Source organism: Cheilinus undulatus, linkage group 19 (assembly GCF_018320785.1).
Source record: "Cheilinus undulatus linkage group 19, ASM1832078v1, whole genome shotgun sequence".
Lineage (NCBI taxonomy): Eukaryota > Metazoa > Chordata > Actinopteri > Labriformes > Labridae > Cheilinus > Cheilinus undulatus.
Genome location: NC_054883.1, coordinates 22169503 through 22181723, shown reverse-complemented (window position 1 = coordinate 22181723; position 12221 = coordinate 22169503). Strand labels below are relative to the sequence as shown.

The 12221-nt window shown below is 39.2% G+C and overlaps 1 protein-coding gene across 1 annotated transcript in view; it reads left to right on the top strand.

Moving 5' to 3' along the window:
• Positions 1-254: 254 nt before the first annotated feature.
• The window catches only part of vstm2a (V-set and transmembrane domain containing 2A), a 144585-nt gene continuing 132618 nt past the window's right edge, over positions 255-12221 (top strand). Inside the window, exons 1-2 of the mRNA XM_041814346.1 lie at positions 255-773; positions 1957-2123. Of these exons, the coding sequence (XP_041670280.1) occupies positions 695-773; positions 1957-2123 (246 nt within the window). The 5' untranslated portion in view covers positions 255-694. The remainder of the gene's footprint in view (positions 774-1956; positions 2124-12221) is intronic.

Genomic DNA, 12221 nt, shown 5'->3' with positions numbered 1-12221 from the left:
ATAGCCTTTTAAGCTGGCTGTCTGAATAGGTCTGCGTGTGTTTGACACGCCCACCCTAAATACGCACACTTATTTATGTTTTATTCTTAGAGGGGGTGTTTTACATTCAGTATGTTTTGTAATTAAGCAGTGATTGGAAAGCCAGTGTGAAGTCATTAAAAAGTAGTGCACTATAAACCAAACTAGAGCTCATAGGCTCTATTCGGCTCTCATCCATGCTGCAAAACAAACCCCCCTCCTGAGGATGTAATTATTTGTCTTTGACGCCAAAGTGCGCGGCGCATCTTCAGAAACAAGCGGTCAAGGTGACAGAAAGGAGCCGGATGAAGACTAGATTTGCAGAGGTGTGGAGCGCGTGGATGCCACAGTGATCCACTAGACTGACGTCTCTCCGGTAGCGCAGACGAACACCGCAGCAGCCCCGGTTATTTTACAGACTTCAGTGCAGCCAGGCAGTCGACAGTCTCTCCTGCACAGAGAGACGCTGCGAGCGGAATTTAAAAAAAAAAAAAAAGAACTTCAGCATCGACAAGCTGTAGTTTTGCAGCATGATCCACCTTCTGAAATCTCCGTTTCAACGCACGAGCCCAGCAACTGTTTGATTTTGCTGGTGTGTTGGCTTTTTTCGGGGAAACATTCGTCTTTTTTTTTCCTCCTTCGGCTGATGTAAAAGAATCAACCTCTCTATATTGGAATGATGTGGACCTCTCATGATACTGTTGGATTTGTTTTCTTAGCCGGATTTTGTGTGCAATTCGGATTCTCCTTTGAAGGTAAGAATTGTTTAGCTGTAGATTTTTAAGCAGCAGCTTATTTCTGTGTTATCGTGTCGGGCTCGCTGCCCTGCATGGTGGAAAGAAGCAGCTCCGTAGGAGAAAGTGTTAAAAGTGCGCAGCCTTTCTGGGTAAGGAAAGCTGCATATTTTGGAGGAGATTCTTTCACTCAGATGTATTTAAATAACCACAGAGAGGTAAAAATCAATCTTATGATGTTTGAAATGGACAAATGTGTTGTATTTTTTACGCATGGTGGCGAAAAAATGCAACTGGTGATTGTTTGGAATCAACTCAATTGCGTGGAGGACACTGAATTGCATTTTAGCGTCTGTTCTAATGCGAAAACATACACAGACGGATCAACTTCTCCCAAAATGCTTGAAAAGTGAGTGATCAGCCGGTGATTTCAGCACCACGGACAGTTCCTGCGGCTGCATGCAGCTGTCCGTGGTCCTGAAAGCGACCATGCTTCATGAGAATGAGATCCTCACTTTCAAACTGCGCCTGTTCCCTATTTCCACTTATAGCTGCAACCCAAAATCCCCGATAAACCTAAAAATAGTCCGTGCTTGATTGTAATTGCTTATGCAGGATTGTAACGATGGTTTGGTATGAAAGTTTGCACGCACGGATAACCCCACTCTCTCTCTATTTTAATATCCACGTCGCCACCACTCTCCCCTTTAGGCTATATTCCCTTTTTAGCCTCCCCATAACCAAACTCATTTATTATTTCTCCTTATTTCCCCTCTTGTGTGCTTTCTGTTCTCTGCTCATTCTGATTCAGTGGAGTTTTTAGTATGTAGGGGCACGACACAAAATGACACGAGAATATATTAAGGAATAAAGGTTGAAACTCCTGAAAAATCTCGTAACTGACTATTGTCGCTATTGTGGCAACTGTGCGTTATGTAAATTCCCAATGAAGACGCATCAGTGTGTGTGACAGGAGGGGGGGGAAGCCCCCGCCATCGCCATCTCCTTCACTTAGAACAAGAACGCACCTTTATCAAGCGCCTGCCTTCAGTAACACTGCTGCTATGACCGCGCATTCACGGTTGCATCCACACGCACACAATTCAAGTGATTAATTCATGTGTTTGCGTGCAGAAATCAGACAACTATCCCCCCCAATCTTTTCTCCTTTCCTTCCTTGCCTCCTTCCTTCTTTCATCTGCAGGTCGCTTCACGGATCTGCCCTCCAATATGACGGTTAAAGAGGGACAAAACATAGAAATGGCGTGCGCGTTCCAGAGCGGAACCGCGTCAGTCTATTTGGAGATCCAGTGGTGGTTCGTGAAAGCGCCGGAACCCACTGACAGCGAGGAAGACGTGGATGCCGAAGAGGTACAATGGATCTCTGTTTCTGCTTTCTTTCTTTTTTCCCCCCCCCCCTCTACCCCTGTCAAGGGCTGCGTGCGTTTTGTTTGAGCACGTGCACTCATTAAGGCATATCCAACAAGTATCCGCGCTTTTACGCACAAGAGTCCCTTGTCGCCTGCGTCATGCTTGTGCAACAGTTCTGGACACGATGTCAGAGGTTGGATTCCTGAAGGGAATGCGTAATGATGAGAGTGTGGAATAATTTCATTAATGTTTGAGATAATAGGATCAATAAGAGAGATTCTCAAAATATGAAGAAAAAAATGGCTAAATTACATGTTGCTTTCACCCATATGATCATGTTTTCAAATCAAGCTCTACTTTTTTAATGATTTCTATTAAAAAGCTGTCTAAGCAAGATTTTAGAGATATTTGGCAGCCAAACTGAGAACAGGAATCCTTTCTCTGACTCATCCTGGAGAAACACCGTGCACTGTGTGGTTTAAGAGGAGTCAAGAATGAATCTCATTTCCTTTAAGCTGTCCCTCTATTACTTGATGGGTGAAGAACAACCTTTAAAACAACATATAAGACCCAGAAGTGTTAGCGTGATGACATGATGGAGTGGTTGTTTGCTTCCAATGTGCATAAGTTGGCAAATTTTGTTGCCAAAGACTGGAAGACTTGTCAGAATGGTTGATTTGATATGGTGAAGTGTCTACAGCTGTTTTTTTTTTTTTTTTAAAGATGGAGCTTTTTAAGAGTCTTTGTGCTGAGTATATTGCTTATGAATGACCAAAGCAATACAATAAAAGCACTTCAAGATAAATCAGTAATGCCAGGTATGCATGGTGTTCCCGAGGATAAATGTGCAAGAGCCTATCCGCTTGTTCCCCCCTCTCTATTTGTATTTATCCTCTGAAATGAGTTAAAAACACTTGCTGATCTACATCCACATAAATGCAAAGCATTTTTGCAAAATGTAGGCACATGATGGTTTCCCAAAAATCTATTTGCTAACTTCAATTTCCAATGCATTTGCATTAAAATGCCCTTCCCTCAAACAGTTAAACCAATCCCATACACTGAGCAGGCAGCGGCCCCATCAAGAAGAAATAAGAACATTAATCAAGGACTAGTGTTGGGTGGAAAAAAGAGCTCATTCTGGATATTAATTACATAATAAATGAAGTAAATGAGCCTGACTATTCATGAATGGATAAAAAGTGGCTGAATCGATAGAGCTGAGGCATTTTCATGTATAGTGCCTCATTAAACTGTGCGTTGGAAGCGTGTTGGCATTTTGTTATGTATTGCTCTTCCATTACTTCTGCCTATGACAGCTTCCCTCACCCCAAATAATGATTGGCTTCTTAGCAGATGAGAGCGTCTCAGTGTGTTTACCTCATTGAAATGGATGGAAAAATGACGTGCTTACATATTGTGTGGCAGGTAGCTGCATGTCAAGATTTGGAAGGGTTTGGGGTATTGTCGTGACAGACATCAAACGGTGCTCTTTCTATTTCTGTGACAAAGAGGAAGAGAGATATGTGTGTGACAGGGGGTGCCTGGATATCCATGTGGCTTTAATTATTGTTCCATTGTTGCCGGGCTCTCATAGTGGCGCCGGCCAGGCTTTGATGTGGGTTTGATCCCTTGTGACTCTTTGGATGTTGGGGCTGAAGTGGCCTATTGATGCAGTCATCACATTGTTAGCCACATTTCTTATCAGGGAAGGCTGTTTGAAATGAAAGCCGCTGTGTGTCTCTGTGCGAGTGTTTGTCCTGCAGTGTTGCAGTTCGAACGGGAACAGAGTCAAGGCTGTGTGAGAGAGATGCTTGCTTGGGAAGCAGCTGGTCTCCTGGAAATTCAGAGGAAATGAGCTCCATGTCTTAGGATGCAAATATGTATGCAAATATGAGCAGCATGCTTGAAAAAGTGAAAAGAGTTGTTGGATCTTTGAAAGGGCTGACATGAAAAGAGGAAGGCACAGGAAACAGGCAGCAGTTTTACTGAAATAGTGCAGCAGAAACTGTAAAGTATGCGTCAGGTGGATGGGTGGGTGGATGCTTTATGTTCAACTCTCCACGACCCAGGATCAGTTCTCAACTTTACAAATGAATATTCTGCTCTTTTACTTCTTCAGTTTTATAAAGATGGTATCATTCATATTCAACAGTGGTACTTTTTTAAGATTTTATTCAAATCTTTTCAGTCACCACAAAAATTAAACAACAGCACAGAACTAGACTGAAAACTGGCCTGGATGGGATGCATAACCACCTGAAAAAACATGAAGACAAAAATCAGAATGTATGAAATTACAGCTCCTATCCCTCCCTTAGTTGGCCTCAGTCACCAATATATTCTAAAGATTTTTCTCAAAAATTTGCTCTTCATCAAAATGCTGTTGAATGCATGACATACTTGTGCGTGTGTTTAACTCATCAATGCCATGTCTTCATAAGCTGGCAGCTTTTCAAAATTCTTTCCAACTAAGCATAGAAAAATGCACCTTTTATGCCCATCAGGCCATAGAAAGAGTTTAGATATTTGTGAGGTCCAGATTTTTTTCTCTTAATATATCATTAAAAAATTTGAGCATGCAAAGTAAGAGGAAAAAAAAAAAACAAGCCTGACCTATGCCTTTGCCGTCTGTGTTTATAGATAACAGACATCAGCTTTAAGCTAGGCTTGCTTTAGTCCTGCTGCACTCTTAAAATATGTGAAGAGTGCTGGCCTTGTAATTTATTAATATTCAATAATAACTGTTATTCAAGCCACTTAAATGAGCCTAAAAATAGAAGATCATATAAGCTGTAAAGCATCCATTGATAGACATGCAGTAAATTGGCAGTACTAAAAAAAAAACCTAGGTCAAAATCATCACACCTGACAGATGCTCACATCTAGATACGCTTTCAAATCAAGGAGCAGTGCTGTTAGAGTCAGTATTTACATTTTCTATTCATTTGAGTGGTACGGTTAGCATATAAGCTTACTCTGTCTAGCTTTCAATTCAAGGGTGCCCTGCAGTTAGAGTTAACTTTAGCATTTTCTATTTATTTGCATGGTACAGTTAGCATATGCTAAGCTAAGTCTGTCAGGCGTGCGTCATTAAATAATGCAGAGTTAGGACGCTAGTAGTTTATATGGTAAACGTGCCAAACATCCACACATCCATGACTGCTTCTCCTTGGGACAGGAGGTAGTGCAAGGCAGGATACTTTATTGTTTATTTTAGTCTTACCTTTACTTAACCACCTAGAGATTAAGCTGTCTTTTTCAGGTGTGACCTGACTAAGTCAAATCACCAGTTACAACACAGTTATGACTTTGTGATCATTCTGAATGAGTCCAATGGAAAAGCCATCAAGCTATCTCTACATAAATTCATTTGGTAGCAACTTTTGCCATCTTATTTAGGAAGAAATTACCAAGGTCCAAGTCTCATGGCTGGCTATGGCCTTGATGCCCATATAAGGGCATAAGACTGAAGTGCTATGTGCAAACACAGAAGGTAGTTTCCAAGTTAAAATACACTGTTAAAACAATCATACACCCTAATCTAGGTATAATAAATACTTAGTTGCAATGTGCATGTAGTGCTGCTCAAAATAACATAAAACAGCCTATTTAGCAGGGGGAAGTGCTGCTGCCTCACAGTATGAAAGTTCCTGGTGTGAATCCCTGTGGGACAAGGCTTTTGTGTTGTTTGCATGTTCCTTCCCTATGTGGCTCTTTAAAGGTACTACAGCTTCCCCCCACAGTGCAAAAACATGTGTGTTAGGTTAACTGGTGACTAATTTCACAGTAGGTGTGAGTTTAAGCGTGACTGGTTGTCAGCCCTGTAATCGACTGGCAACCAGTTCAGGGCGCACCGCACCTCTCGCCCAGTGACAGCTGGGACTGGCTCCAGCCCTCCCTGACCCTGTACGGGATAAGTGATAGAGATAATGGATGGATGATTATATAGATATTTAACACCAGTAGTGGATTTTAAATACAAACAGATAAATTGGATTATATAATTTGTTCAGACAGCACTAACGTTAAAAACACTGTGCATTGTCCTCTGACAAGTAAAGGATGCATTCCAGATGAAGTGAAAAATAGCTAAGTCGAGGGGAAAGAGACACAAGTCTCATGCTTTTCCAAATGCACATGATGCTGCGCCAATGTGTGCAAACTGAACCACTCTGCCCAGTCATACCAGCTCTTAAATGGGTGTAAGTGTTCTCTAGTCTTCTTAGATTCTGTGCTTATCCAAGAATAAGTCAAAGATAAGAAAACTTTAGTGAGTTTGCTGGATTGTAAAAACTGCATGAGTGGGTTTTGTAACAAAATTATTTATTAGAAGAGTTGGTGAAAGAAGCTTATTGTCTTTTCTCTTCTGTTTGGAGCTGCCTTTGAAATTCTGCCAATAGAGTAGTTGTTGAGTTGTTTAGTCAGTAAAGAAATGGCCCTGTGGACTGAAGATTTGATAAATCTGCTTTAATAATCAGGGGCAAAAACAGGAGCATTATACATGCCAGTTAGCCCAGTTAGGAGCGACCAGACACATGCACCCTGGAAACTGCTTATCAGGCAGTTATATTCACATTTTTTTAAGATATTCCAAATAAAAAAGTAGAGTTAGAATGACTACAAACCCATGCATTATTTAGGCAAAATGACAGTTCCACCTTTAAAAAAAGTACTCCTTTAGAGCAGTGGTTGTGGTTGGGCATCAGGACTCACCACCAGCTGCGATGCAGTTATACCCCAAATGGAACAAATCACCATGAAACAAAGAGACAACATACTCAACAAGTCAACATTACAGAAAGACATGCATGCATGCATCTTATTTTACTTATGTGAATTTGATAGTTTGTCACTGGATGTTTGTGTAATGGTAGAGAGGACATATAAAAGAAAAGTCTTTAATAAACTGCCAATTCTTGCTCGATCATGGTTTTTCCTAACCAGGAAAGTAAAGTCTTAATGGCTACAAACTTGTCTTTATGACTGAGGTGAAAATAATTTAAAAAAATGTACATTCAAATTTCCACAAATAAAAAAGAAAAGATGTTTATATAAATAATGTTTGCCATTATTCAGGAGGATAACTAACTTAATCAACCAGTATACATGATGGTTAACAGGAAAAAGAATCTGCTTTGCAGGGAGGGGCTTATAGTGTCATTTATGGTTTGGTTAGTCAAATTGGTACCTGCTGTCTCTCTGCTGATGATATCCGTACATTCAGATTCTTAAGAGAATACTAGTTGTGCTGTTTAAGATCCATATCTCTCAGTGTAAATCTCTGTCATGAAGGATGTCAGAAAAGGCTGGTTCAGCAGCGTGCTGTGAATCTCGTCCTCTGACACCTACCCAGCAGCAGCTTTTACAGGGATTAAGGATGCCGTTGTGGAAACCTTAAATCTACCTGCTGATGCTCTAGTTTGCGTGTGTAGAGGTGTCAGTATTAATTTTCTGCTTCAGAACTCCTACAAAAGCTTTAAAATGCACCAGTCTGCTAACCAAGGTGAGTTAATCGTGCCAGATGCTGATATGGCTAACACTGGGTTTGTAGAGAGATCTAAATCTGCTGTCAAATTCTACATTTTTAAAGTTTCACTGCTTTAATGTGTAAGGTTTTTAAGACATAAGGCCCCCTGAGATTTTGATATTATTTGATTTTATTTTTCTTTGTGTACAATGGAGGAGAGTAGGAGATTGTAGAGCACAGTTTTTTGTTTTTTTTTTAATCAGTAGATCATACAAGAACGTTTCTTTTTTTGGGGGGAGGGGGGAGATTTCTTATCCTGAAGGTCTTGGATGGGCTGAGATTTTCTGAGGTACATGTAAGGGGGAGCTCCAAGGAAACCCAGCTGTACAGCATCAAGTTTAGCTTTTAAATATGTACATATGTTTCAAGTTGTGCATTGTTATGCACCTAATAAAGACATTAATCATCCTTATTTGGCTGGTTTTGCCCTCTGCTTTGCTAGTTGGTAACCTGGTCAAACGTAGCTTCCTGTACTATACTGGTAAAGCCAGTTCAGACTTAATCATAAGGACATTCAGAAGACTAGTAGGTAATTTTCAGCATTGTATCAGATGAAACGGTAGTTATGAGATGTTTCAGATCTGATCAGTGAAATATCTTCATCTGCAAAAATGTTCAAAAGCACCAGGAGGTAGGTTATGTTCAGTGAGATAAGTAAATACCCCTTTTGTCCCCTTGACAAAAATCTTTTCAAATGGCAGAAAATGACCAAGATAATGTATTCAAGTAAAAGCCCTGCATTCAAAAGCTTCTTAATTAAATAGTTACATGGTATAACCACAATAATCTGCTTAGCAGAGGTCAAATGCATCATGTAGAATGTCTTATATTAGAATAAAAATATTATATTGTTTGTCATTATTTTTTGCATTTTTTATGTGAATCTGAAAATTCAGAGCCTCTATCCATGTCAGTTCCTTAAATTGCTTCTTTGTTGCTGTTTAAAATGCATTTTTAAATTAAATTGCAGCAGGTCTTGTATAGAGCTTTGTTCCTTTTGTTATTTAACTATTCCTGACCAATCAGAGGTGGATGTGATGGTGATGTCATCAGGGAGGTAAAGGTGCTGATCTGGGGGAGGCCTAATAATGATGACAACATGAACAAATAATAACTGTGGCAACGTGTCAGGCTGCTGAGTCAGATGTAGTCTGACTTTGGTAATGAATCAGGTGGAGTTAACATCATCCATGAAAGCTAGAAAAGGTAGTGATAAGTAGAAGAGCTTTTATATTTTTTGACTCAGGTTTTCTTAAAACCCTTAAGTATCTTTGACTATCTGTGGAGACAGAAACATCAGAGAGACAAGAGAGAGAAAATGGATCTAAAAATAATACCCCTTGTGCTGTTTAGTAAAGAAACTACAGAAAATGGCGTTATTCTTCTTTTTCTCCCCAAGAAGAACCCTCTAGAACCCCCCCCCACACACACACACACACACACCCACACAGACCCCCTCACTAATACATTAGTGTGACCTAACTGACCTTAATGTTTTTCACCCTTTATTTTTTACCCCCAAGCCATGCAGTGATAAATTCTGAATGGAACTATTTACTCTTGTCATAAATCTAAAAATACAAGGATTTAATTGAATCAAACCAAGCATCTTTAGTCTGTAGTCTGTCTTCTGAATCTTTCAGTATCACATGATTTGATTCAAGCCAACAAAATGTAATTGTGGCTGATCAGGGCAGAATTGTATTAAGAATCCATTTTTGATTCAAACCAATTACCAATTCCAAAGTATTCACTTTGTTGCAGGTTGTTAGAGGAGCTTATTCCAGGATTTTCTTTTGTCTGCTGCACATAAACAGGGCCAGAAATAATTGTTGACACTAGAGAGAACAATAAGATGTGTTTAAGATCATGCACATTTACATTTGCAACATTTGTATCACCTAATTACAAAAAATGTACATTTACGTGTGAAAATCTAAAACAACAATAACACAAATTCATGCTATCAATGCAAAATATTTAAATATGTAAAGCATTTGTGGACCTGAGTCAGATGACTCAGCAGTGGAAAAAACGATGTTAATATAAATATAATGCCTTTTGTCTTCTAATTTTCAGTTTAAGAAGTCATTGACTATTGTTCTACTTATTTTTTAATCTTGATTGTTATGCAAAGAGGAACTGCTTGTGATGATTTACTTTTAATAAAGAAAGCATGTCTAAATATATTAAATTATGGAGGATCTTAATATTACAAATTAATGCTTTGACATTAATCGGTTTCTTCCACCACCTCAGTTTAAGTTACACTGTAAACACATCTATCGTCTCTGATATAACCATTGGAAAAACAATCAGAAATGCTCTGTTTGTCTACTCTCAACATTCCTGATGTGATCAGGGATTCTCCCCCCAAATTTAGAGCATTATTGTGATATTTAACAAGATTAAGACTCAATAATCATCCATCCAAGAGATCAATGTTAAAATGTGTAACTGTCAGAGTTCCTATATTGAATAACATCCACAGCTTGCCAAATGAAATGCTAATTATCTTCGTATGCTAATATTTGACATTCATGTCGTTTGTCAAATGACTTTGAAAGATGTTAAAGCCATTCATGCTCTTATGCTACAACTCAGGGTTTGATAAGTACCAGAGGTAGTTTTCTGGGGTTATGAAAGACTGTGGGAGCATTTAAATGGAAATGAAACATTGTGAAGAAAAAAAGGGGATTGAGTTGCATTAATATGAATCATAAATGTCTGTAACAGGAGAAAAGGCTGCACTGTTGGTGACTTTACTCAGCAGCTCCATTACACTGCTCTGGATTACTGTCTGTATCTATATGCAAGGGTTTTAAAGATGCAATGTCTGTCAGCCTTTCAGTGGTAATCACCATGAAATAATCATAAGAAATGATGTTGTTGTCATGTTATTTTTCTTAATCACAAGTTATTTTGTCTTTTTTGTGCGTTGTAGTTTGGCCACCTCCAAACAACTGTTAAAGGTCAGACATTTTACCCCTTTAAGACAAGTTTATGTTGTCAGATATCCCCAAAACATGCCAGTGAAGTTTGTTGCTGAAAAAACACTCCAGTATTGGATTCTTGCAATACTGGAGTGTTTCCTCTGTTTCAGCCCTGTTCAGAACGAGCTGTTTCTGTGTCTGTGGCTTTAAATGTTATTGAGCTGTCTGACTCCGCCCCTGACTCCACCTCTTTCATGAAATAGATCTGGTACTTGTGATGTCACAACGATTTTTTTCTTCTTTTTTTTTTAATTATAATGAAGACTCATCAAACAGGCATGCCTGCTAATGCGTGTGAAGTAAAATGCTGTCTGAGTGTTTACAAGGGCAAGATCTGCTCATGGTATTTCTCTCACTGTGCGAGCGTGCAGTCATTGCCAAAATATCAAACATGCAAGAAATCCATCCGACCATTCTAGATCAGCTGGTCGAACCTTAGTTGGCCGTCTTGTCCCCGTACACTGATGATAAACGCATGGTAAAATAGAAAGTCAGCCCAACTTCAAAGTGAGTCGTGCACATCATAGCTCCACTGTACTCATACAGACGCTACAGGCAAAAATAATCAATGAGACGTAATTTCTTAACTCTAGCCATGACCTACTACCTTCAATTATTTTTTTTTCATTTATTTTTGAAAGACCTTGAAATAGATGTTTCTAAAGGGGAACCATGTCAAAGCGTGTGTTCTTAATGGCTTTTTACATTGAAAAAATTTGATTTATATAACCAACAAAATGAAACAGTTTTAAATGCAAAATGGTGACGTTTTGAAAAGGGGTGATTAATTGCACTTAACCACAGAAAAAAGATGGATTGCAATTTAATATTCTTATGGTTTGACAGCCCTTTCATAATATATGAGTTGGACACTTACAGGTTATATCACTTTGAAAATGTGTGAAAATGCTCTCAAAGTATGTCAAAATTGTTTTCATAAATCTGAGCTGTATGGATAGAAATGTTTTCTACCCTGTAGAGTTTGAGCTCATTTCATTAGATTATGTAAGACTACACAGAACACAGATAAGAGAAAAAAAGAGAAATAAAAAGAAACAACTGAGTATACCAGTGGTGAAAGCTGTTTGGCTCCATTTTCCACTACAAGTGGTAAATGATTCTCCTCTCAGATTATAAATGACATGCTGCCAGTTCATAATTATGCACAAACAGAGAGAGACGGAAACAAAATATTCACACCTCCATGACAAAGAGGATTCATGCTGCTGATGGGATTTGCTACTCTCTTGATGTTGTTGATTCAAGTCAAAGAGTAAAGATACACAGGCAGGAGGAGAGCAGCAGCGGCGGAGTGTGAGCTAAACATTTGCTGTTACAGAACATGAGCAGATTGCTGCGACAGCAACGGGTCATCACTCTGTGTAGCTTTTTTGGCAGCGTTTTTTTTACAACAAAATGAGGCAGAGCAAGGCCTGATTACGTCTGATTATGTGGTGATGTTTGGTTTTCTACTGCGTGCACTCTGCCTAGTTTGTTTTTTTGGAGGTTTGATCAACAAAGGACAAAAGGTGGCTCCTAAAAGATTACAACCCTGCAACATACATTTTTGGAGAG